The sequence below is a fragment of the Betta splendens genome, chromosome 19 (assembly GCF_900634795.4).
Source record: "Betta splendens chromosome 19, fBetSpl5.4, whole genome shotgun sequence".
Taxonomy (NCBI): Eukaryota; Metazoa; Chordata; class Actinopteri; order Anabantiformes; family Osphronemidae; genus Betta; species Betta splendens.
Window position 1 is genome coordinate 14206785 of NC_040898.2, and position 26788 is coordinate 14233572.

General features: G+C 41.3%; 3 protein-coding genes and 1 long non-coding RNA gene across 13 annotated transcripts in view; 2 read left to right on the plus strand and 2 right to left on the minus strand.

The window, feature by feature from the left end:
- LOC114845550 (cytochrome c oxidase assembly factor 3 homolog, mitochondrial) lies at positions 1-1293 on the minus strand. The gene is made up of 2 exons (XM_029133682.3): positions 992-1293; positions 1-526 (listed from the first exon to the last, which is right to left on the minus strand). Exons 1-2 carry the CDS (start codon positions 1185-1187, stop codon positions 423-425), a joined length of 300 nt encoding a protein of 99 aa, XP_028989515.1. The 5' UTR covers positions 1188-1293; the 3' UTR covers positions 1-422.
- A 59-nt stretch (positions 1294-1352) lies between these two features.
- cntd1 (cyclin N-terminal domain containing 1) lies at positions 1353-3923 on the plus strand. Of its 2 annotated transcripts, none has more exons than XM_029133679.3 (7): positions 1353-1738; positions 1960-2035; positions 2128-2299; positions 2395-2557; positions 2683-2827; positions 3445-3541; positions 3641-3923. In XM_029133679.3, the coding sequence occupies exons 1-7, from the start codon at positions 1576-1578 to the stop codon at positions 3719-3721; spliced, it is 897 nt and encodes a 298-aa protein (XP_028989512.1). In that variant the 5' UTR covers positions 1353-1575; the 3' UTR covers positions 3722-3923. The 2 variants fall into 2 exon arrangements, with proteins under 2 accessions (XP_028989512.1, XP_028989511.1); XM_029133678.3 differs by having other exon boundaries at positions 1354-1738; positions 3669-3923.
- Positions 3924-4069: 146 nt separating this feature from the next.
- LOC114845551 (uncharacterized) lies at positions 4070-5814 on the minus strand. Of its 2 annotated transcripts, none has more exons than XR_003783910.3 (3): positions 5670-5814; positions 4852-5072; positions 4070-4700 (listed from the first exon to the last, which is right to left on the minus strand). It is a non-coding gene; the product is annotated as an uncharacterized LOC114845551 (long non-coding RNA). The 2 variants fall into 2 exon arrangements; XR_003783909.3 differs by having other exon boundaries at positions 4852-5020; positions 5670-5806.
- A 4-nt stretch (positions 5815-5818) lies between these two features.
- The window catches only part of tanc2b (tetratricopeptide repeat, ankyrin repeat and coiled-coil containing 2b), a 98307-nt gene continuing 77337 nt past the window's right edge, over positions 5819-26788 (plus strand). For 5 of the 8 annotated variants that reach the window (XM_029133660.2, XM_029133662.2, XM_029133663.2 and 2 more), the window contains exons 1-2: positions 8445-8754; positions 20416-20516. The gene's annotated coding sequence lies outside the window, so the exon portion shown is untranslated. Of the gene's footprint in view, positions 5911-6180; positions 6236-6868; positions 7054-8330; positions 8755-20415; positions 20517-26788 lie in introns of those variants that run through there. The other 3 variants (XM_029133658.3, XM_029133657.3, XM_029133659.2) reach the window with 3 other exon arrangements.

The following is a 26788-nucleotide window of genomic DNA, read 5'->3' on the forward strand; positions in this document are numbered from 1 at the left end:
TTCAGGTACCAAATCAAAGTAAATTTTATTTTACAAATGGTTGGTTCATAAGCATCAACGGGTGGATCTGTGTGTCATTAGGACATCACTGACATTCTCTCTTCAAGGGCCACAGAAGATGACACTTTGCTCACTAAATTATGGACGATCTCCTCATCCTGTAGCCACAATCGGGACCTCGCTTGGAAATGTGGGCAAGAAATGTGTTGTTATTTTTCTTCCCTTCAGTTTAATCAACAATAAGACATGTATCTAGTTTCAGGTCAGTAGAACAGGCCACTTAAACGACTTTTACCAACAGAGACAAAGCAAAGTCCAGAACAGTAGCTTGTCATAGAACATCAACGTGTGGCATCAGTGTCCACAAACAGTAGAGCCCGTCTCATTCAAGTGCAGCATAGAAACACACTCCAACATGCTTCTCAGTTGGCACCATTCTTTGGTGCCAGGATTCTTGAACGCTTGGCCTCGTCGTCGATTTCGTCCAAGATCCGCTCCTGGGAGACGGAGTAGAAGGTGTACCCGTCTAATGGAAGCAGTAAGTCAAGGCAAGCAAGTGGAGGAACAACGTGTGTGTGTGTGTGTGTGTGTGTGTGTGTGTGTGTGTGTGTGTGTGTGTGTGTGTGTGTGTGACACGAGCGAACACGCGATCGGCTAAAAGAATGTCTACATCCATCTGCGCTAAAGCTACAACCTTAAGAACATCTTTACATTCCCCGTAAACTAACCAATTAACCTTTATTGAGCAGACGTAATGCATCGTGTGAGGAGGCACATATACCTGCAACTTTCTGTCAAAGCTATGCTAAGTCTTTTAAACCAGCCTTAAATAATCTGAAACGTTCGATTTACAACTTAACGTAAAGTGAACACTACTCAAATAAACTGGACTGTCTGTACATATTAATCAACTTAAACCCAAGCACCACAAAGTAACGTTAGCATGTAAGCTAACGTTACGTAGTTCACCTTGCGTGTTTGCCAAGGATACAGATGCCCATTACGATCGCTCCGATGGCGAGTCCTGTCGCAATATTTCGCCCCCGCAGCTTATGCGTGTTCTTCTTCCACTGTTCCAGCTCTGCCTGTCTGATAAAATACAGCTGCTCATTGGAAAGACCCGCTTTGGCCGGGTCTATCCTGGTGGCAACGCGAGCCCCGGACTCGTTCGGCTTCTCAGCAGACATGTCTCCTGTCACTGAGTTAAGGCGTAAAGGTTTACGCACAGCCGCATTTCAAGTGATCTGCACCATCAACTGCGCTGTGAGTAGCCCATCAATGTGTTGTTAGATCTGCACTGAGTGGGATGCGCGCGCATCAAGGATGGCGCGAGCGAAACAACCATGTGTAACACCCTAATGAGTCCCCCTGGCAATTGAGTCCCTGTTGGAAAGAGCCTTGTGTAGTATAAAACTGCAGCGCCATCTTTCGGAAACCTAAGCTCAAATACGTTCATTTTGTTTTTCTTTGGCAATTTAAATAAATTGCCGACGAATGAACACCAATTGTTAAATATAGAATTCATAGCAGTTGAATGTAGCTAAAATGTTTTGGAAAAGCAACGGTTAGCAACAAATGGCGAAAAGACTACTCTGTACTCCGACGCTAACGTTGAGGTTCCGCGAGGCCTCTTTTGATTTACTCACGGATTTTCTTATTAACATTAACGAAAGAAACAAAGAAAACATTAAGTATTTGTCAAAATGCAGCGGAAACCTTAAAGACACAAGATTAATTGGTAAGTACAGCAATTTACACTCTCAGCTACGTTCATTTGTAGACGTTGTTACACACATTTATTGCTGTGTTAACCCCCAAAAGACTAAACTTTAGAGACCGAGAGCCTTGATGACGTTGCAGCTTTCTTTTTGCAAATGTATTTTGTAAATGCCATTCACCTTTCTTATGCTTTGCTTTTGTTTTTATCAACCACATGCATTTTCACCTGGTTCTACTTAGAGCATATTCTGCTGATGACTCAAGAACTGAGACTCGATCCGCTGGCTGGGTACCATGCTGTAGAATTACTTCAAAGGTACTGTAAGAAGAGGCAGCAGGATTGTCTGCAGTGCAGCTGCCAAACACACCACTGCATCACGGTTGTTCTCCTTTGTGCATCTCCCACAGGTTCATGGTGAAGTACCTCACAGACCTGCTCACCACAGCCACACTTGAAGGTGCAGCTGCGGATCAGGCAAGAGACTATGAAGATGCTATTTTTGACAAACTTGAGGAGAAATTTCCCATCATCATTTTCTCATGTGTGCAACTCGCAAGTAAACTGTCTTTGCACAGCCGTGTAAGTTCAAAATATCTAATGTACAAATAATAATATTGATTACCTAGTAATACTGTAAGATACGTTTATAAAATAATTTTCTGTTCTAATTTTAGGTAATCGACAACAACACTGCTGTGAACTTTCTGCATTCAGTTGGCTACAATGTTTCTAAGCAGACTCTCCTGGAAACAGAATTGATGATCTTAAAAGGCCTTGAATTCAAACTAGATGCTCCAAATCCTCTGACATATGTGGAAATACTTCTAGAAGTACTTGGTAAGTAATAGATACAGTATAATTAAGTGTAGTTAAAATGTTGCGGTGTATAACAAATGGAAATGTCTCTAGGGAGCCAATCATAGATGTGCTCCACTGATTTGTTGTGACTGATGTACTTGTAGGATATAATGAACCATCTGTCCCTGTGGAGCGTCTGCATGAACTGTGCTGTCATGTTCTTCAGTTTGTCAGCCTACAAAGGACGGTCATCTACGATGCATTGTTGAAGACTACCACTCATTGTGTCAGCCCATCCAAAGAACAGAGGTAGAAGGGAATTTTAGGTGGTTTTCCCCATGGTACAGTAAAATGGACAACCTGCTTGATTGTCAGTCGAGTAAACTAAAACATTTTTACTTTTAGATTTTATATTGTTTTGTAATGGTCCTTGTGGCTCGTCTCTCTTTGGCACATTTACTCTGAAGCTTTTTAATTATGACTCTGTCGTGTAAATAAGTCTGTTAGTGTGCAAGTATGAAACTTGAGTGTACCAACAAGAGTGTAGCAATTGGGAATAGTGGATAGTAAATAGTTGCCTATTTACAAATCTAGCAGACATGGAACAATATTAAAACTTATTTGAGTTGCTGACCATCTGGCAAATTTAAGTGCAAGATTATTTGTGAGTTCAGCCTTGTTTTTGGTGTCCAAGAACTGATAATGAAAAGAGTATCTGGCTCTTAAATGGTTCACTGTCTTTGACCAGCTAGTTTTAAGATTGTCTGTCTGCTGAAATAAACACAGGCCAACTGACAGGAAATGCAATGTGCAGTGATAATCTATTCAGATTTCATCTGTATAAATTTTCCTGACACACTCACTGGATCCTTTGAGCGTAATATTGATTATAGCTGCTTTAACACAAAATAACCTTTTTTAACCAGGGAGAAGTTTGTGACAGTAACTGAAGACTACATGCTTCTTGGCGTTGGTGTCATTGCTGTGGCCACATTTACCCTGCATGTCAGAAAATGGGAACAGGTGTAGTATCATATTTGTATCAGTATTTGTTGTTTTAAATGTCAAAGCTTAAGCCAGTGTCTTAACTTTGGTTTAGTAAATCTATATAACCATTTTCAGGTTTACTCCTTCTTTTCATGTATCTCAGGTGGTGGCAGAGTTGAGCCATATCACAGGAATCTCAAGAAGAAGCATCAGTGAGTTTGCATATGTGACATTGAAGCATCTTGTTGAGACCAGTTACCTTTAATACAGAATCTGCTCTCCCTGTGCTGATTTTGTAATATCAATTCTAATGGTTCATTGTGTCTTGGTTATTTTGATTGTATACACTGTAGTGATAAATATTGTAATGTGATTCAAACGGCAACAAACAAAAATTAAATAAGTGTATCTGTTTACATTTCCTGTGTTAGACTGAGGACTAGATGTCAGAAACTGCGAGAGTCTATTTGGTTCCTTATTACTGTAGGGCAGGAAGCAATAGTAATGCTATATACTGAGAAAAAATATAATACCTGCACATTATACAAAAAAGTACATTTCCAAAATATGTTCTGGAACTACTTCCACATTGAAACAAATAAATAAAATATGAACATACTCTTATCTGTGTAAAACTAGATTACTTTAAAAATCTCCCTTTTAACAGATCTGTTAAAAGGATCATGCATTGAGTGTGAGACACAATGCGACAATTGAGGCTCCTAGTGCTGTAGAAGCCCCTGCCACATGAGGTACATGTACTGTACACTCGTTTGCTCCAGGATAGGGATTAGGCTGTATTCATCATTTTGAGCAGGTTTTCTATAGAAAATTGCTGACGCACTGGCAGCCTGCATGTATGGCTGAGTGCTTGGAGACAGACTAGAGGAGGCTGAGCTAGAGAAACTGTCCCCGGATCACTGACTAAATCTCTCTTAAAAAATGTGCCCCGCCAGGAGGCTGATAAGTCATCATCATCCTCATCATTGTCAGATTCACTGGACTGTCTCACCACTGGAGGAACACTCAAAGTCTAAAGTCCCCTCAGTGTCTGCTCTGTTGAAAAATCATTTGATCTTCATTCTAATTGATTGGTACTTTGTTTGTTTGCTTACTTACTGATGAGAATATCTGTTTATTTTGTGTCTAATTGCATGCTCAGACCTGTGCTCACAGTGATGCTGTGCAGGGGGCCCTTTGTTGCCATAAAAAATAATACACAGAAAAGCAGAATCAAAACTACTGGCTTACAATGAAGCATACCAATTCATATTAAAGCATAAAATAAATAAAAGAATAAATTGATTTAAATGCAAGTAGTGAGAGACTGGCCAGTACAAACTTACATCTGGATTCAAAGGGGCTCGCCATTACTCAGCGGGGGATCTTTGAAGTCTTTGCCAGCTCTGCAGGCTGGCTTCTGCTGGAGATAGCTCGCAGGCAGGACACCAAACCTTTGTTCCGCAGGCTCCCCGGCTCAGATGAAGCACTGTTCCCAGAGCTGCAGGAGGATAACTGGTGGCGAGCAAGGGCGTTTTTGAGTGTCACTTAGGAGGATGTATCGACCCTTGGAAAGGGGTACTGTATTAGATGCTACAATCATAAAACCAAAGCAACATGCTGGTGTAACTCTAATTTCTGAAACTGCATGGTGTAATATAATACGACTGTTTGCTATAGGGATTTAGTGACATTGGAAAAAAAATACATATGTGAATCAATTACATATGCAAAGTCACTTTGATGTGTACTTTGTGTTGACGTTAAGCTAATGTAAGTACCTGCTAACTAATAATAATAATAATAATAATAATAATAAAAACAAACTTCAGTGAATTTGCTTTTGAGCAGATCAGCTCATTAAGAGCCCGGTCTCGCCATAGCAACTGTTGCTATGCTTACTGTTGCTACTGTATATGAGAGTCAGCGCAGCCCGTTATTTTCTGTCAGTTGATCTTAGCGAAGCACAGATAAAGTAAAAATAGACACCGGTGAGCCTATAAAGGGTTCAGCTGTTATAGCTGTACAACAACCATATGAGTGATTAACAATTATAAACCTCCGTATATGCACAGTAATTATTAATCACAGCAAGAGCAGCTTTTAGTGATGCTGTCTAGTACATAATTCTTCCCCAGCTAACGCCTTGAATTAGTAGACACACCTCTTCAATTAATAGATGTGGCAAATGGAAACAACACTCAAATAAAAGTGGCATATAATCACTAAAAGTAATGAATGCTAGGATTTGTTTACGTTGCTGTCGCGGACGTCATAACGAATTCGCATTAACAGAAGAAGAAGTAGAAGAAGAACAAGAAGAAGAAGAAGAGGGAGAAAAAATCTAACCAAGTTGAAGATGAAGAAAAAAGAAATGAATTGATTTGACGATGCTAGAATGTTTGGTAAAATTATTATTGCATGTACAGTGTGCTTTTACCGAAGCTACAGTACATGGTGTGAATCCCTTCAGCAAAGCATTAGCTTTTTAGCTAATGTTAGCTTTTTTTGGCTGACAGTAGTCTACTTATACGCCAATACAGCAACAGACCACATAAACATGCATACTATTATACAAATGTAATTTTATAGGTTTGACATGCAACTTCTTGTCTGGTATATTTAGGTAGGTTGTACACTTATAGGGGATAACATTGTAAAGTGGTGTGTTCCAGGATGTCATCGCAGAGAGGGAGTGAGTCAGCAGAAAGATAGAAGAAATAGAACCAGGTGAGACAGATAGTTCAGCAAAATGAATTATCCGTAGTGTATGTACAGTATTTGAGTAAATGTTAGTTAATAACCTGAACATATTTGTTGAAATGTTCATTTTTGTGGAATTGGTTGCAAATGTATTTAAATTATAGGTAGAAATACAGTAATGCTAGAGAGACGAATTAGGTGAATATTGCTACAGTAGTTAAATGTAGTTTTATTATTTGAATCATTTTTTAAAATTTAATTCAGTTAAAGAAGTATTTGTGTTCTTTCAAAGTAATTACTTTGGTACAGAAAGCGGCGATGTTCCTTCATATAAATAGACTATATATGGTCTATAATCACTGATATGGTGGATCTTTCACTCGTTCATTGTTACTGTATATCTGTGTGTGGTTTAAAAGCTATGCACCCCCATGACACAAACACAAAATAGCTGTGTCGAAGTAGCTAGAACTCCAGTAGATTAGCAGAAGATCCAGGCCCTGGCATCATTGAGCCACTGTCTTACTCCTCTGACTCCCCACGATTCTTCTGATCTCTCTGCAATCTTGTGTTAGCCTCCATTAATCTCACCTGCTCTCACAGTCGGTCAAAGGAAGATTGGGCTGCACACTCACATTTATTGTTTTCATTTATATTCAGACAGAGGCAGAGGAAGCTCTGGAAGGATTTGATTCAATACCAGTGGAAGCATATGTGTTTCCAGACGTGGGAGGGAGGCTTAACCACTTGGCTATCTGTGACCAGCTCATCTATCACCGTGACACGCACATGCACACAAGTGTCAGAAACTCTGCAACAAAGCCAGTTTCCAGGGCCTTCTTCAGGTATTTCTCATTACTTCTTACACAGAGGGAACCTTTAAAAGCACAAAAAAAACTTTTGGCTTGTGTGTTATGTCTACCAACTGAACAATACATTTTACATTGGTTCCAGAGGTGTATCTGTGACATAGCATGTCTTAATTCTGTCAAAATACCAGATAAGGTAGCAATGGATACTTCTAAACAGGATGTGGGTTTTGGAGCACGTCACACTCTTTTAGGTAGACACTAAATAACTAACAGGTATTGGTAAAGGTGTTACTGGCACCAGCTTTTTGAATGCATACCATCATGCAACATTGAAACCATTGTTTAATATCTAAAATCAAATATTATTCAATAAAGTAATTAACAGTAGAACTAGTTCTAATTATTTTTGATACTACATTAATTTTAATGGAGTGTGAAGAAACACAAAAAGGCCTAAAATGAAAAACAACAATAAAGAGATCTACATCTCCAATTAATAGGTTGCGTCAATCCTGGTTCTCTTCATTACCACACAATGAAGAGAATAAGAAGATTACACCTAATGCCCCTTAATCACATTATCATTCACTCAGCAATCAGTACAAATCAACATCTAATGATGGTAAATGGTGGTAAATAAACAAAGATATATAAAACAACAGAAGCACAATTATAATTAGTCTTAACATTTTATCTTTAAATGACCCTGAGCAGCCAATAGGTTTAATTCAGTTTTGATAGATGACACTGATGCCTGACAGCAGGTTTGGGCACTTGAAGGCCATTTAAGCTGCTCTGAAGTGCTGTGTGTACTTAATGTTGCCCCCCCACAGAGCCCATGATAGTGTTTCTAGTTGATAGATAGACCTGTAATTTTATTGACTGGTCGAGGAGGAGGTCAGGATCATGTATGACACTTCCCAACCTCCTCTCCATGTACCATTTCAAATGTCAAATGTCATGGTCTGCAGGGGAGAGCCATTGAAGTTTGATTGGCATCGACCTTGAATAATTATGAATGATTTAGGTTTTAGTGGCTCCTTTCATCGTGTATTATTCATTAGAGCTGCCTCCCAGCTCCCCCCTGCTGTGTTTGTTCCTGCAGGGGCGCAGTCTACACACCAGGGACTTAAGCTGCACCAATCTGCCCAGGATCAATTTAAAAAGGTTTTAAAGATGTTAACATTTGTTAACGTGGTCAGGTGCGCTTTAATTTTGGTTTTCAACGCGTTGCAACTGATTACTATTTTATTTTGAAAACATCACCGGAAGTCCTAGACAGTTGTAAGTGACTTGACCCAGTGATAGGCAGGTCAGCGCTCCATGTTGCGGCGCTGCGTGGCACTGGCACCGACTGGCTCTGACTGCGCCGCGCACGCACGCACGCACGCACGCACGCCGTGATTGTCCTCCACACTTGGCAGATTCGGTTCGTCAGCCCGGATCCCCGCTGACTGCTGCAGCCCGAGCCCGAGCCGCGTCCACCCATGGGTGTCGCTACGGCGACCGTTTCCTGCGATTGGACCGATTGTAGCCGCTTATCTCAGTGCAGTTATTCAGAGTCACTCAAAGCTGTTCCGGACCGACGGGAAACGTGCGGACTGATCGGCTGATTTGGATCGAGGAGCCTTGCGGCGCGCCTGCGACAGACGCGGAACCGGAGCGGCGGCAGAAGGCGGCGCGGATGTGATGCCAAACCTGTCCAGAAAAAACAAAGGTTCGAGCCTGGGAAAGGTAATCTACCCGTGTTTTGTGCAGCAACTTCTCAGCTGTAGCGCCTTTCACGTTAAAGTTTATTATCTCAATAATGAAACGTGTGTCAGTCTAGAGTCTAACCTGGACCTGCATATATCCAGTTTATGTCCTGTAGCTATGCCGTTCAGTCGGTGAAGCCCAGCCAGGCGGCCAGCTAAGCCAATAAACACCCCCAGCAGTGTTTAATGAGACTGACTTAGCTGCTCCTTTGTACACAATAACAGTCTGCATGTGTAATAGGCTTTCACCGCTTCGAAATGATCACCGTGCAACACGTAGAGTTTTTAACCTGGTTTAATGATGATACATATGATGGTTAATATGCAAAACCAGGTACACATGACTAAACCGCAGCATTTGCAGCTTGCAGCTGTAACACTGTGACTGGATAGTGTTGGCGTTATGTAGCCATTTGTACACGTTTGCATAGTTACACTGGATATATGGTTACACATGGAGGATACAGATCCTCTGAGTAACCGGTATTCAACTAAAACCATCTCGGGGTGAACGGGGTGGGGGTCGCCCACCCAGACAACAACGTATTCATAAAGTGAAGCGCTTTATATGGAGGAAGCTGTTGTTACTTGTTGAGTGGCTTCAGGCCAACATCTACCTCACAACCTCCAACACAGCCTATTATCTGACATCTGGTCCTTCTCGACGGGGACTTATGTGGTAATAGTATGTTTCAACAAAGGCTGTTAATCTGTGTAATGCCTGTTGTTTAGAAGGGGAAAACACTTATTTCCCTATGATCGCCATTCAGCACTTGACATAGTGGAAACTAAGTCTGATTTGGGATGGCTAATGTAGCGACGAGTGAGAACCTTGGCAGCGGTTTCAGATGTTTGGTGTACACCTTTTTATTCTAAGGATTTTACACTTTAACACTTGTATTATAGCGAACTCGTCACGGGTGAAAATGTTTTTAGAGGTTTAGTTTACACACTTGCTTAAAATCGCAAGCTCTGCCTTTATGGCATCCAGAGAAGTGCTGTGAGAAAGCATTTATCACAAAAATAGGTCTGCAGACTGATCTGGGTTCCAGCATTCATGGTTTTTATATGAGGCTTGAGATGGCTGCTGTAGTTTTTTTTTCTAAATTTCAAGTTCTTGGTTGTCAGCTCGACTCGGCACAGATAAAAGACCATCATCCTCAAAGCGTTCTCTCATCACATCAATGACATGCACTAGTTTTGCTGCTCTTTTTGCTATCCTACTCCTGTCACACATCTGTGAGCGCGCAGTGATGGAGGTTTTCCATTATGAGATCATGATGCATGTGTATTTTTTTAAATTTAACCAGCTCTTAACTTTTTCTTTGGTGTCTATCTGTCTCCCCTCAAGGGGGGCTTGTTTTCCACAGTCTGAGCCAGCACAGTTCCTCCAGTCGCACTCACTGGAAGGACAAAGGTTAAGACAAAAACACTCAGCTGAAGCAAATGTTTGAACGAATATTTAACAAATTTTACAAAACGTGCTAAAAACAGGACAGAACTACTGTCCCCCCCCACGCTGTTCTATTTCATTTCATACTTCTTCATTGCACACAGGCTTCGGTTGTTATTCCAGTGAGACTGACTCATTGTGTACGACTGCAAATCGGTGCCGCCTGTCACCTAATGAAACCTTTACAAAGAGTTAACTGCTAATTGTGGTTTTGCACAGGCGACCGGATCTGCAAAGGCATAGGTAGTTGGAGAACCAGAACTATAGGACATGCAGTTGAACCGTCAATAAAAGGAAATCTTTGTGAATCTAATATATCACTGATTAAATCAGGAGGCAGGCTGAGGCAAAGCTGGAACATCAGGACAAATTACAACATGATGTCATAAAATATATTGGAAGTTAATGTTTAAACTACTGTATGTTTTCCCTTGAAGCTTTTTGTAGGCGGTTTCAGACGACCACCTAGTATGCTAGTGAATACTATGTATCTGAGCATACTGGAGTTAATTAAGAAAATTCTAACCACACAAGAGAGTTTGACTCCTCTCTAAGATATGAAAAGGTTTGTTGTTTTAATGAGGTAAAATAAAGCAGATTTTGGTTTGTATTCACAGCCAAGGCAGACAGCAGTTAGTGTTTCTGTCTGAAACATATCAGCTCTGAAAATGGGAGATTGTTTCCTGTACAGGGAATAAAGGTGTCATCCTCAGGGATGTTCTGATTCATGTCCCTGAGCGCTGAGGCAAATGGGACACTTCTGTACCGTTTTAATCCAGTAGAGCAGCCAGTGGAGCCAAGAAAGACTAGTAAAATATGCTTGGCATGCACACGAGTATGCATGTGTAGTATGTACTGTATGTACTGCAGTATGAGTTGCATAATCATCGGTTTAGAAAAATTGCAGTGTAAAGGGAATTAAAATTGATATTTCTGACCATAATTTATTTTCTCTCTTGGGCAGTAATCCAATTTAAGCCCCAAGAGTAGGCAAGGCAGTCATTTTAAAAATGCAGGCCAAATGGAATCATACTCTTTGTATGCAGAGAAAATGAATGATAATAAGACACAGTATGTACATAAAGGGCTGCTTTTAATAAACAATCTATTCCGTGTTTATATAAAATCTACACTTTTAAATGCATTACTAGAAATTCAGCTGCCTCAGAGCAACATCAACACTAGTTTTGACATGTTGAGAAATCTGTGAATAAAGATATTTCTCACAGCCTGTAAAACACTCTGAAATTGCCTCATTTGGAAGAAACGACGGTGCACTGAACCCCCCTAATGAGGGACGGATTCTCCCCTGGCATGTCCCTCATTTTTTGGTGTGCCTCTTTGATTATGCAATAATGATGCGGCGAAGGTGCCTTCTTAGCGCCTCATTCCTTCTTGTTAGCGAGCGGACTCTGACGTTTCATCTTGGCCTTTTCCTCACTGTTCCTCCTCTGTCGGAGGTTAGCTGCTGAACCTTCTGTCTGCACTGCTGTTGGCATTCACTGACGTTTGCCGACTTCTGACAAGCGCACATTTGACTCAGTTCCTCACCTACTTGTACAGCGGAGCCTTTGACTAGATGAAGATTTTGAAGTTTGTATTAGGACCCAGCCCTCTGTTGCTGCAGTTCAGTCTGAGACGACAGACAGAGGTTGTTCTAGGGTATTATTTGTCACCACCAGCACCACTTCATATAGCCTTCTGTGGCTTTGTTATTGCAGAGAAGTGCTTTCAACAAAGCCAAAAACAGTGCAGCACTACTTCATGTGCTGCTTGCACTGTATAGGAAAAGGCTCCAAACCAAATAGATTTGACGAAAGGTGCAGCTGAGACTGTTTTGTATTTTTTGTACATGTTGTTGCCTGTTTCTCTTCAAAGAAGCTGGATATAGACTTTTAAAAAGAATCCAGCAGCTCTGGCAAAAAAATACAGCGAGGGATCAAAGTGCTCCAGTGTTTCTGTCTGCTATATACAAGGGAGGCTATTATGATGTGTAGGCCTAGTTATGGTTTCATAACAATAAATGGGGGCGCTGCATCAATATATTATAACTTGTAGTCTGTGTTTCGTTCCTTTTGCTTCGTATTTTAGTCGGTCTGTTTGCACAGCATTGTATTTTGTAATTTTGACAGACGCATTTGTTTAGTTTGCATCAATCCTAAGTGTTTATATGTCCCTGTAGAGAAGGTGTGTGATAAGATCGGCTGTTTTACTTCAGAATATTGTCACTTATTTTTATCTGTGCTTGGTTTTGCCAGTACTTCAAGATTAAAAGCTATTGTACAGTGGGTCTGTGCACTGGCAGGAGAATATAGTGGTTCGTACTGCAATATATTGTGATACTGTAAGCCAGAAGATGTACTGTGGTCTGTAAAGTGAAAGTTTTGGAAAACCCTCAAAATTCTGAACATGAGCCAAAGAAGCAAGGCCACTAGTAACAATGAACATTCTATGTGGATTCAGAAAATGATCATGAAAAGGTAATAATCCACGGAAAATGCTGCAGCACAGTAACAGATCTGAAGTGAGGGATTTGTGTGAACATGGCCTGAGACCAACGGCTTGTTGTAGCTAAGCCTGGGATGAGTAGGACGACATTTCTAGCCATTTCCCCCTCGTTTACACGGATATATTTCATATTGGCAGTCACTGCAGCAACTGGAGCGTTTTAACTTGTTGCTGCATTGCAGCTTTAATGAAATCAAGTTAATCACTTCTCTCTTGACAAGCAGAAGTATTTGCATGCATTGTTTTATGCACTCCCCCACTCAAATTACATGACGCTACCTGATTCCTCCAAGATGGCTAGACTCTGAGATAACAATGATTGGCAATGCGGCCGTATCCAATCATTCTGCCACTCAAACCCTCCTCCGGGGATCCAGACATCCCCGTTAGCCTATTAGTCAGCTGCTTGAGTCGACCCCAGCTGCTGATGGCAGATGAATGGCAGAGCATTTATCAGTCTTGAAAGCTGTGTCTCAAAGCTGTAACAACAGCTAAGAAACCAACATCCTTCATGTTGGAGCATTGCTGGGAGCAGCTGTAGCCTCTGTTAACCCCCTCCATCAGCTGTTACTGTAAAAATGTAGTTTTATAACCTAGAAGGGTGTTTCCTACATTCACCCACAGCATCTGGTGTCACTGTTAGCGGGCTAGCAGTGTGAGGGAAGCCGCGCACTGAAACGTTGTGCTATAATAAGTTAATAAGCGCAAGACAAACAGGGTTACCACAAAGTCACCTACTTATTGTTTGTATATTGATTCTGCTGCTGCCAAGGCTTTATAATGTGATCTGTGGGCTGGTGCGAAGTTGTCAGTGAAACACTAGTGCTCTGTTGCATCTAAATAGCTCCACTGTTGTTCTGTGTGTTGCTCAGTTGGCAGTGGGAGATGGGCCTCAGCTCAGCGATGTGAAATGCCATTAATGGGTTAACTTTTTTATAATTTGTCTTTCCCAGGCGTTTGTCTCCATAGGACACAGTGGACATGTTGTTGTTAATGCAGCTTCTTCCACTGGCTTTTGTGAGTTTCATAAATGGGGTGTGACGATGAGCGTAGGAGTCTGGGCCAGAGCGATTTTTATGAAAAGTAGCATTGTTTTGGGCCCTTGCTGTTTTCAATGATACCCTTTGTGTTAATGAACTACAATGAAACATAGTTGCAAACTGTAATAGCCAAGGTTTTAGGAAAAGAATCCCCACTGCTGAGGAAATGGCTCCAACCTTAAACCTCAGTAACAAAAGGAAAATGACTGGTAGAGATCTAACAATTCTAATCTGTCTTTAATGTGATAGCTTTAGCAAACATACTGGATGCAGTCTGACAAGTAACATTTAAATCCGAACAGTGAGGTGGGCCTTTCTCTGTTGCCATTGTGATGCCCTAAGATGCTACGTGACACAGTAGGCACAGTTTTCTTTAGGGCGTATGATTGTCTTTGACTCAGGCTGAGCTGGTTTAACTCAGATGGCCCATACTCAGAAAGTGCATGGAAATCAGAGAGAAGTAGTTTATGAAGAGTTCATTCGAATCTTGTGTTAGTGACCACAATCTTTGATGCTGCAAACACTGAGCTGAACTGTGAAATCTACAGTGCTCTGCCCCTCGGAGGCATTGGTATAATGCACTTACTATGGCCTGAGTTTTAAAGAGTCTGTATACAGTACGAATGTAAAAACTGCATTTACAACACAGGGGCAGTTTCAGTGAGGCTTATTTTTAAGGTAGGGTAGTGGCTCATTGGTTAGCCTCCAGTCACCAAGATATGCCCTTGCTCAGGCATGAGAGTTCATTCTGTTAACAGCCAGAGCATAGAGTGCCCTATGAATCTGTCTAAAAATACTCCAGAACCACATTGGCCCCTGGTCTACAGTGCTCACCACGGGGCTTTAGTAAAGAGTCTGGATGAGTAGTTGTAGACATGCAACACACACACACACACGCACACACATTTTTTATAACATACAAATTGAAGTGGCTACTGAGTCAGACTGGTGGGAGTGGAAATGACGCTAAAGTTAATGGTTCATACATCTGCATTGTTTGTTAATACGGTATGGTAGTTAAAATAAGCTCCACCCTTAGCAGCTAGAAGGGCTTAACGTGTAACACAGTATACTTGCAGTGTTCTATTACACTTGTTGCTGAAGTAAAAAAAATCTTTCACCACTTCTGAATTCATACAATAAACTGAGCATCAGAGATTACATAGTTCCGTGTACTGTGTACTGTAATGTGGCGTCTTTTAATCAAACACATTAGATTAACTGGTTTACGTCCTTGTGCTGATCTGTTAACTTTTAACTCTCTTGGCTGTTTTTGCGATCATGAGAGACCCAGCCTCCATCAGGGTCGGGGTGAGCTGCCTTCACAGCAGGCAACAGGAAGCCAGAGGGGCTGACATCTCTAAGTGCCTAATGAGCCTCTAATTGATATCCAGCTGAAAACCCCACAGAGTGTTAATGCCACTTCAAGAAGAACTATTTTACGCGCCCTCTTCATTATCCAACAGCACATAGGAGGCACTGAAGCATACATTTTTAACATGGAGTCACAGCGGTAATTATGCACAGGTTGGTTAGTACTTTGTTACAATGTTAACATAGACAAATATTTATAGATGTCTTTGTTCTATGTAGTGAGAAAAGCAGGAACACCTTTACCTTGAGTCTCTACTGCTATGTCAGTATCATGGACTGAGTAATATTCCCATCATCTCCTACTCGTTTATAATATACAGCTGCTGTAATGAGATGGATTTTAAGAAAGAGGCTAATCTTAGGCAATGCTTTAAACCAACTCTCTAACCAGATCCCATTCTCCACGCTTTGTAAGCTCCAGCCCTTCTGCCAGGGCAGCTTTCAGACCGTGTTTGCTTGAACGTTTCATTCATCTTGATCAACAATGAATGTGCTCAAGCTTGTGCCCAAAATAGCAGTGACTGCAAAGCAACGGCAGGCATTTCTGGCTTTGAGCACAGACCATCAAAAAGCAAGTGTTTGTTTGAAAGGTTACCGTCCTTTAACGTTCCCTGTTCCCCTGTTCAAGGTGCTCAGATATAGACTTACCAGAAACCTGCCAGGCTGCTGCTTTGGTGTTATATTCTTATTGTTCGTACTGCAAGTGGGAGAGTTAGTTGGAGTTATTTATTCGATTGATCTTACCAATGGCCGTTTTGGTAAGGCAGCAAAACCTTTGTCCTCCTTCTAACATTGTACACTTAGCAATAATCTGTAAAGGATTAAGCATTTGCCTTTCTGGTCTTGGAACCAAAGAGCAGATGTGCTTAAAGGATGCGGAAGTAGGTGAAATAGAGTGTTGCATTAGCATCACTGACACTCTGGCACATTAGAAATTGAATCTTGGTCATTACAGACTAATGGGAAAAGCAGCTCAGCGGCACCTATGCATCAATTTTAGGGCAAATGCCTTCTGATGAGTGGATGTGTGTTAGACGCCGAGGCTTGACTCTCACCTCTAGTTACTTATTTCCTGAATGCAAATTAGTGATTGGATCCTTCGGTGGTCTGTGGGGCACAAATGAATCATCTTTCCCACCACCTCCACGTTGGTGTGGACCAAGTCGCCGGCTGATTTATGTGACGCATGCTCAACCAGCTCTGGCATTACTGCTGTGATGGGCCTGTACTCAACATGCTGACACTGAGCTTTGGTAAAAGCATGAATGATAATAACATTTGCTGTGGCCCCTTTGACATATGAAGGTAGATTAGCACCATGAATGCCAATGATTTTTAGTTGCCATTAGAACAGTTTTTGTTCCTTTTGATAGCTCCAATGAAAAAATGATGTGTCGTAAATATATATCATCAGTTTTTTGACAAATTGCTTTTACAAAACAATTTTCTTCTTAGATACATTAACAAAACACTTTTATATTTTATAATACCAATAACACTGTAACGCTACTGTGTGTGTGTGTGTGTGTGTGTGTGTGTGTGTGTGTGTATATATATATATATACACACACACATATATATATATATATATATATATACACACACACATATATATATATATATATATATACACACACACACATACATATATATATATATATATATATACACACACACACACACACACACACACACACACACACACACACACACACACACACACACACATACATACATACTGTACATACATAAAACCCCCACCAGCCTTATTAGGTATAATTTCACCTGTCTTGACCAGTTACTCAATAAATGGACTGCACGTAATTGCTCTGCAGTTCCCTGTATTTTATTTCTCAGACCTTTGGCAAATAGTAAATACGTTCAGGGGAGAACTTCTTGTGAGTGTGGAGGACAATTCGTCCTAGCACCTATTTCTCTTCTCGACAGAAGAATGGCTTCTTGATGTGAAGCAGTGCGATTTAGCCAAGGCAAACATGAACTGCTAGGACTTTACACAGAGGCATTTGTATTAGAAGATGGGAGAGAAAGCTTAAATGCTATATTTATCAGTGGAATGGGGACATTAAATGTTGGTCTCGTGATTTGTTTTGATTCAATTTCTGGCCTTTTCCGTTAACACAGAAGCCCAGTGGGCAAAAGAGAATTCTTCATTCTATCCATCCACTGGTTTGATTTTTCAGTAAATATTTTTTGTGTTATTGGTCAGATTTTGTCCAACAATTCATTTGTTGTTCCCTTTCTTCTCTTGTCATCTGGTGGTTCCAGCTGCCCAGCTTCAAGTGACACAAGGCTTTGACCTTGGGAAGTATCCCACTTCTTTCTAGCCTTTTTTCCTTCTAGTTTTCTGAGGGTTTTCTAAAAAATGGCATACTGTATCTACATTCAAATGAATTTATCCTTGCAACCACAAGGTCTGTTTGACTGCAAATAGTGTCATAATGTAGAGGACACTTGTGAGATGTTATATGAGGTGTAAAATTTGTGTTACTGTTACTGATGTGATGTTTATGATAGAAAAAAAATAATAGAAAAGTAAAATGTTTCAGTTAGGTCTAAAGAGAAATGCACTCATACTGAGATGAATATCTCAGTAAAACAGAAGCCTCAGTCTAACCCCCAATGAATCATAGCACAATCAGTGAACATCAACTAAGCAAAAAGTTGGTTTGGATGAAGGGGAACAAGATTAAGTAATAACAATTTTAATTGTAGTCAGATGAGCTTAGATGTCTCCTAGTGTGGATTTTCTATATGTTTTGTCACTACTATCCACCTAAAACAGCAATAAAAGTTATCAATATATTCAAATACCAGTAACTGGTATCTGAAAGTGTTCATTGGTGTCCACCGTGTCCAAATCTGTTGCTGTACAGGCCATTGGGGGGGGCAGGTGTCTGTGCAGGCATATCTCTGCCTAGCAAGAGCTGACTGTGGCCAGTGAGGTGTCTTTTTACTTGTTATAAGCTATAGAATTGGCCTATAAACACCAACACAAGATTGACAGGGTTGGTAGTCAGTAAGAATGGTGGCTGATCACATTTTATGGCCCTGGTGCAATAAAAAATGTCACCAAATGGCCCCCCTGTAAATCACTTCAGACAAGCTCTGTGGGAGGCCTAGAGACTAACAGAGTGAGTGGGTACCTTGCAGAAAGTAGGAATAACAGAGAATTCAATTCAAGATTCAATATTCAAAAAACTTTATTAATTCGAGAGGGAAGTTATTTTGCACATTTAGATCACTGTCACAGATGGAGGTACACACAAGAAGGAAGGGAGATTAAAAATAAGAATGCTAACACATCTACACACACTCACATCAAATCTAATTACTATTGTCTAATTACATCTAATTACTAGCAAAAGTTTTATTATACGTGTTATTGCATGAATGGCGATCAACCCTTACAGAGAGAGGAGGAGTTGTACAGGCTGATGGCACCCGTAGGAAGGATCTCCGTTGGCGTTCTGTGCAGCACTTAATACCGATCAGCCTCTGGCTGAAGGTGCTCCTCTGTCCAGCCACACACTGTGTAGGGGATGGAGGTGTTGTCTAGGATAGAGAGGAGTTGGACCAGCATCCTCCTCTCAGCTACAGCATGTACGGGGTCCAGCTCCACCCCCAGAACAGAACCAGCCCTCCTGATCATTTAGCCCTGGCTGTTACTGTCTGCAACATTCATGCTGCTGCACCAGCAAACCGCAGCGTAAAACACAGCACTGGGATAAGTTTGCAAGTAATATGGACTGTGTTAGTATATCTGAATGTGTACATTGTTTATTTAGCTTGCGATTAGCTTAGCTTATGTCACTCTTTGGCTTATAACTCACCACATGTCATAGCTAGCATGCTTTGGTGCAAATCATTCGATTCCTTTAGATTAGAGCTTTCATTTGAGCTTTCTCTTTATGTGTGTTGCATAAAGTACCACAGCGTTAGACTCATAAATGTGTTTCGCAAACTAGCTCAGGGCTAGCTATAATGCTAACTACATGCCAACAGTTTATTGTATTAGATCTTCATCTGTGTTTGACAGATGAAGCACATGACAGTGTTGTAGCCCTGACTTTGCTATTTAATTTGATGTTACCCATATCTATAGTCATACAGTCAGCGATTTGGACCCTTCCAAATTTGGTGCCCCTGGGTGGCCCCCACAGGCCCTAATTAGGGTTTGCCTTTCCCTTTTTTCATGCACATCCAGACAAATGTAAACAGAACCCAAAGTTGCATTAGCAGGTCGCTTTGTGGGTCTTGGCAGACATGTATTTTTGCTTTAAATATAAAAAAAACAAACATGAATTCAGATAATTTATTTAAATTCCCTCCTCACAGCAACAACATTTTGAGGATGGAGATCTTGCCGGGTTCAGCTCAATTATAATTGGTAACTCAGTGCAATATTCAGATTAAGTGTTCCCTACAGAAAACAATGTACAAACTATAATTAGAAAATTAAAAAAAGTAATCAAATTCCACGGGGCACCCTTGAGGAAACTTGGTTATTGTGTTGCAGTTATGTCAAAACCAAGAAGAAAATGCCTTTTGTGCAGAAATGACAGTATGCTTCTTTCTAAAATCAATGACGTAGTTGTCGTTTATGAGCATTGAGCCCATAAAGGAGCCCAGGGACCCTAAAACCTTAATTAATTTAGGGTTTCACTGTTTTTTTGTTAAAACATGGTTTGTTTGAACAACTACTTCAGCATCCCTCACCCTCTTCTCTCTATTAACGCTCATAAGAGCTTTACACTTGTTTTTGAATATGCAGTAACTCAAAGCCTAAAAGTCTTGGTTTTCAACAAATCAAATTCAGTTTCAGACTGCATCTATGTCCCCACTACTTTGGTGTTTCTGGTCACATGACTGCAGACAGTCTCCCTCCTTTACTTTCCACCTAATTACATAATGATACATACGGTTCTTAGGGATCAAATCCGCCTCTTCAGCACAACTCTGAATGTAGCACTTTATGCCAAATCCACCCCCTCAAGAGGGTGACAACTGTCCACTGTTTCAGTCTGCCCTCTGTCAATCAGCCCTTGTATTTACCCCAAGCAGTGTTGTTTGCCTCTCCAACTACTGTTTGTGTTTTCATCAACAGTGACGGGCTTGGCCGTCCACTGTGAGACCAGACGTCAAACTGCATCTGCTCTTTCTACACTATGTCAATACCAGACTATTTTGGTCCATTGCTCGTCTTAAGTTAAAGTGTGTTTTTATTTCACTTTGGCTGCCTTTGCAGAAACCTGCTGGGTGTCCCCTCTGGAGAGGACAGCCCAGAGAAATGTAGCGCTCTGCTTCCCTCAAAGCCGGATTTGGAGACCTGCCTGCTGTCTACTCATGGTGAGTCATCTCTCAAGTTTCGTGGTACTTGAAGCGGGACCACTTCTTTAGACCAGGGTCATCATGTGAAGTGACATTCACAGAACAATGGGTATACTGTTAACCTTGTGTTTTACAAGTAGGCCAAGTACAAGAATGCTTGGCTTGTACATTTGTTTTCGGACTTTTGAAGCACGTAAGCAAAAGTTTTAGCAAGGTTATTCTTAAATTCAGATACTAGCCAAAATAGCCCTTAACAAGGCTATTTGGCTTAGGCTCAGTCATTCTAGTGAGAACATGGCCCCACATACTGTGTTCTTCTTATCAGTCAATACCATTCTTACCTGTCCGGAAAAATATTTGTCTGCCACAAATTGTTTAAAACTAGTTTTATTACTGTAGATTTACCAGATTTACTGACCATCAAATGCATTGACATTACTGTTTGGCTTAAATGTATCCAGTCCTTCATAGTCATAAAAAACAAGTTTCTCTTCAGAGCAAAACTTTCTGCTGCAGCCACGGTCCACATTATTGCATCTGGCCTCAAGTCTGGCATAAGGTGAGGAGTTCACAAAAGCACCTGCCAGTAGCCTCTACAGTTTCATTATCCTGGTCAAACGTGATCTCATCCACACATTCTGCCTGGAGTCTGCTCAGTTTTTGGTGCGTCTCAGAAGACGAGCGGCTTCTGTCAGCTGTTAAAGGCTGCTTGGAGCTCCCAATGCTGCAGAGAGGTATGCGGAGCGACAGGCGCTGGCTCGCATGTGTGCAGCTGTGGCCTGTAAGATGCGGGCCGGCAAATGGAGTGGAAGAGTAGTCCCATTGAACCCTGGCTGTCCTCTGAGGAGGAGGCTAACAGCTCTGAATGCTGGCCTCTCGCTCTCTGGCAGAAAGTGCTGACACAAATTTTTGTCTGACTAAAATGCCTTCTGACCGCATGACACTGGCGCTATTCTTCCTCTGAGATTTTATGGTTGTAAAGCACGGGCTACACAAAAGACACACAGTCTGCGAGCGCAGCTTAGGAGGTGGCATAAATTATAATCATACCATAAACCGGTGAAAAGGCTCTGCATTACTCACATTGTAGATCGTCAGGAAAGACATTCTTTGTTTGAGCAGTTAATTGGGTTTATATGCGTGAAACCTTTTGATTCTTCATCCACAGATTGCACATCCCTGTAAATTAATGGCAACTTGTTCTCCATCCATCCATCTTCCTCTCCTTTACCAGCTTCAGATATACACATTTAATATATATACAAATCCTGTAATTCCCAAGTTTTCGGGACTAGAGAAAGGCCGCCTTGTGCTTTTGGCCTGCAGCTTGGATCTGTCAGTGTGTGATGGATTTGGCACGGCTCCCACTGGTGCGGAGATGCAGGAGCATGACAGTGTCTCTGGGCACACGACAAATACAGGCTCCTACTCCTCTAGCTGCATGTCACTAAATGCGATGTGCTGTTAACCTCTGGAAACTTTTGGTGTTTTTGGTTTGCAGTATGCAGAAGACAGAAATGCTGTAATAACTCATTTCTTCATGTCTGTGGTTTGAGATACTATGAGGAACCTGCATTTATAGGCTGTCTTCCAATAGTGTTAGTCATGATTTGACCAGTCAGAATCTTTAGGCAGTAAATCTCTACTCAGTGCTGGAGGGGATGATGATGAGAATGATCAGTGTTGTCAAGTCGGTGGACGGGATCTGAAGGAGACGGTTGTTCCCCAGTGGGGTGTGTGGGCGGTTCGCTGCAGCCCACAGCTACTGAAGGGGAGCTGTGTCAAATCTGACACACTGAAACCCACAAATGCCAACGCTGACAGCCAGTTGTGACGAAAACCAATTTACAGACAGGAAAAATCTTTTCAGGATTGTGGGGGAGCTGTCCTCCCTGACTTGAACTTGTTGCTTTGGTTTTAGTCATCCTTATATGGAGGTAGGTGGGCTGGATTGTGTTTGGGCTTTGTTAGTGTGTAGACACAAATCTATCGAAGACTCACAGCAGATGAGCAGAGGTTATTCCGTCTGTGGGTGGTCCAGTACCTGGTATATATCAATCAACTACTAGTTTTAATGTACTGCTGTCCATCACATCTCAGAGACAAATGTTGAGTTCTAGTCTGGTAGTGACAAGCTTCTGTATCTCGCACATAGCTCATTAAACATGTAAGAAAAGGCACATGTAGCTTTGAAGCTGGGCACACTGGTCAGCTCTGGACCGCTTGGCATGGGAGACGGCTGCCTTGGCTTTGAGCAGAGAATCATTCAGGTGGAAATATTGAAAGCTGTACATGAAAGGGTCTTGAGAGGCTTTTATACATGTAGGAGCAATGCTGTTTGTCAGTAGAGCCGTACACACGTATGTATATAATTCAGTCAGAATTCAAATGACAGATGGTAAAATGAGCTAAATGTTGTTGTGTTAATGCATAAAAATTGACATCTGTGATATTTTCCATTTATCCAGTGGCTTCTAACTTTGCCATTTGTCAGGCTCCTTGAGAATATTTTCAAAAGTAATTTCAAAAAACTCCAGGCAAGAGTAGCTGCAGTATAAGCCTTCAATTTAACCACTTCAGTGGCTTCAGCTGTCCGTCTTTAAAGCCATGTGGTTAAGCATAATGGTGCCTGGCTTCCACAGGCCACAGAGTACGAGACAGGCTCCAACAGACAAAATAAAGGGCAGAGAAATTCATCTGCGCTAATGTATGGTTGGAGAAATAACATGGTGCAACCGGCATAAAAAGGAAATCTGCATTGTAGCCTAGAAGCGGCTGTGCCACAATTTCCTTCTCATTTCACTCCATGCATAATAATTGTGGGGGTAGAAGATATTGGCCAGAAACATGTTGTGAATTATGTGCCATTCTGCCAAAACTTGTCCTTTTTTTCCTATGCCTCCTCCTGGTTTAACCCCACATGTGTGTGTGTCCTGTCTGATTTGTTTAATTGTATTTGGATTGTGGGTATTTTGTAGTTTATTTTCTGCATATACTATTTTTACTTACTATTTGCACAATTTTCTACTTTCTGTGTTGGAATTGCAGAAATGCAGCAGATGCAGGGATAAACAGAAACATCATCTGTGCTTTGGAGCAAGTTCTTTAAAGTGAGGTTCCTGTGGGACTGTGTATGCACAGGCTTGTTCAAAATGAGCTCCTCCTCTCTCATCTCTGCCAGCCGTCATTGACATCTGGGCCCAGCTAACAGCTGCCTTCCCCTCCCATAGAATCTCATACATTAAAAAAACAGAAAGAGTTGGCAGCAATCACTGTAGTTTGCAAATTATTTTGTGAAGTCACAGTGAATTAGTGTGTTGTCCCCCTGGAACAGGGTCATGAGGTGTAGCTTGACCTTTCAGTTTAGTTTATTCCTGATAATTACTCACTGTTTCATGAAAACGCTTTTAGATATTTAAAAAAGCAATGAGAGTCTGGTAACAAGACCAAATGGACAATTGTGATAATGGACTAATTTTGTTTTGCCCAAGATTACATTTGAGTGAAATGTCAACAGATTGCTGTGATGTTCACTTAACTGAGAACCACTGCAGCAACAGGCAGGACTTTTAAGACTAAAGACGCAAGTCTGCCGGCCGCTGCCAGTCGCTGTGGGGACAAAGTGCCACTGCTTGGCAGTGGTCCAGTACAACAGTGTCCTGTCCTGGACAGCCTGACCTGTGATCTTACCTTCTCACATGTGACCTGGAGTACATGGAGTATTTACAGAATTCTGTGTTTTTAATTGCCAGGTAATTACCGGTGAAGGCGCCTGCTGATTAGTGTTACTGATAGATTTGATCTACCACCTGTAGTTGCTCTGCTGTACAGACTTCACTAGTTGCTGCGCTGCATTCAGTGCTCAAGGCCATAATGAATTAATTACGCATGTACCAGTTGTTTGACCCAACGGGGTCATTGACGGGCTTGTATTTTATTTCTCCTCTTCATTCTAACTCAGCTCCCTGATCCATCCATCTGGTCTCACTATTTTTGCAGTATTTACACTCGGTGTAGATAGAATGTGTCAGCTCTATCCACAGTCTCTCAGGAGGGCAATACAACTCGGTCTTTTTCTTTTGCTGATGTTTGCAAGACCTTGCTCAGCCTGCTAATGTGGGCATAAGGTGAGACTCTGCTGGTCTGTGACCTTGAGCAAAAGGGAAGGACTGGAGTTGAGCCTGCATGAAGCCATCTACATACTGTAATACCTTCACGCTCTCATCTACTTATTTCTAAGACACAGAAGTACAGAAAGTATTTTTCTCCGTTTTCATCATCATTTTGCATTTGAGGACACACAAACACACACATAAAAGCAGACGCCTACAGAGTCTGCAGACATTCTCCTCAAAAGAGGATTCGTTTTCCCCCATTTTACAAAACAATGCCTTGTTTAAGTGGAATTAATAAGAACTAGACAGAATGAAGATGCCCTTTATTGAACGTGCAGCTCATTAATTTTCACATCAACCTACCATTTGGATTCTTCATAATAACACAAGCAAAATAGCTGTAATATGTCATGAAAACAATCACAGTAATTTAATTAACTGACATCCGATAAGTATCTTTCAATTAAAACCCACATCATATTAGTGCTGCTAAAAAATGTCAGTATAGATGCTTTATATCGTCTTCAGCCACATTCTTTCCTAATTTCTTTTAATGCTTTGTTCATGGTACGGTGTGGCTGTGAGAGTAAGACCTAGCTCCATGACTACGGCACCGCAGAGTCTTAATTTACCAGTGGCCATCGACATTGCATCAAGAGTTACTGGCCAGTCACACACTAATTGGGTCTCGATTTCACATGGACTTGTCTGTGCTTTCAGTCAAGCATCAGTCCAGCCTGACGGCAATCTGGTGGTGGGCTGAACTGGTAGAACAAGTAATTTAAGATGTTCTCCGTGCTGCCCACGCTCCCCCTTTGTGCAGTCGTCTCAGATCCAGATTTGCAGACGCAAATAGCAACTCTGAAGGTGTCATTGCCCTTGTGAGACAAATGCAAATGTCTTTTTTTGTAGTATTGTACAGCCGACTCTGCAAATCAAAGTGAGTCTGGGTGAAAAAAGAAAGGAATCAAACATTTCAAAAGCTCAAGTTGCATGTCAGAAATCGTGACATGCATTGCATTCCTATGGAGTTTTATAGAACAAATGTCTTGTACAACACGAACCTCTCCACTGTCTGCGTGTGATTTGCATGCTAAAGGCACAGACATCTCTCGTGGCAACTATCTGTGGATGAAATGAAAAAAGATTAGAGAGGTGCTGCTAATTCAGATTGGACAAAAAAGTTCTTCAGAGTCCTTGTGAACATGATGGTGGTGCACATTGTAACACAGGACGGGAACAATGCGTAATTCATTTGGAAACGGATTCATCTCCTATCTCAGTCGGTTCCACTGCTTCACTGATACCCTGTTTATGTCCATGCCAGTGTAATTTAGACTTATTTCCCTAGATGTGAACAAAACCAAGGTTGTTGACAACAATCGCTTTTGACAATTGGACCTGTTTTTTTATATTTGAGAGAGAGAGCAGGCATTGTTAAAGGCAGAAACTCATTTTGATGCCTATTGCATGTCTTTTTGTCTGCTCCTGCTTATTTCTATGACGATACAGTATTGATCTTTGCTGTTTTTGTCCTGTGGTTTTGAAACCATACCCCTCCTCTGAATGTCTGATGACTCTCTGCCCATACTTTTGGGATGTGCTGGGTACATGGACTCCTTGTGGGTGTTGGAATAAATAGAAAACATCAATGAATAACCACTTTGAAACTGGCAGCTTTACTCACAGATAAAAAAATCTAATGTAGTAGAAACTACATCAGACCTGTCTCCATGACACATAAATAATATAGAAAATATATCATGGTGTTGGACAAAACATAATTATGACAGAATAATGCAAAATGCATTTTATCAGCATCTGATGTTGTGTTTTAAATCATCAGAGCTCCAGTGACGGGCACGCATTGGTTTAAGTTTAGGTCACATAAAGACTTTTGTAACTCTAGCAACTGTATAAAGGAAACAAACCCTGGAGTCTCCCCTTGGCTCTGTTCCACTTAGAAACCATGCTAAGCCCATGAACCACTCAGCTGCACTTGATACACAATAGCCCCAGGCAAGGAAGTCCAGTTCTCTATCTGGCTGTGCTGCACACAGATACCGAGTGACTACAATCCCCCAGCAGGCCTCTGGCTAAGTAATGTGTAGTCGAGCATTTTAAGAAAATGAATTTAAGTAGGATGCAGCTTGTGCTTGTTGGATATTTATTGCT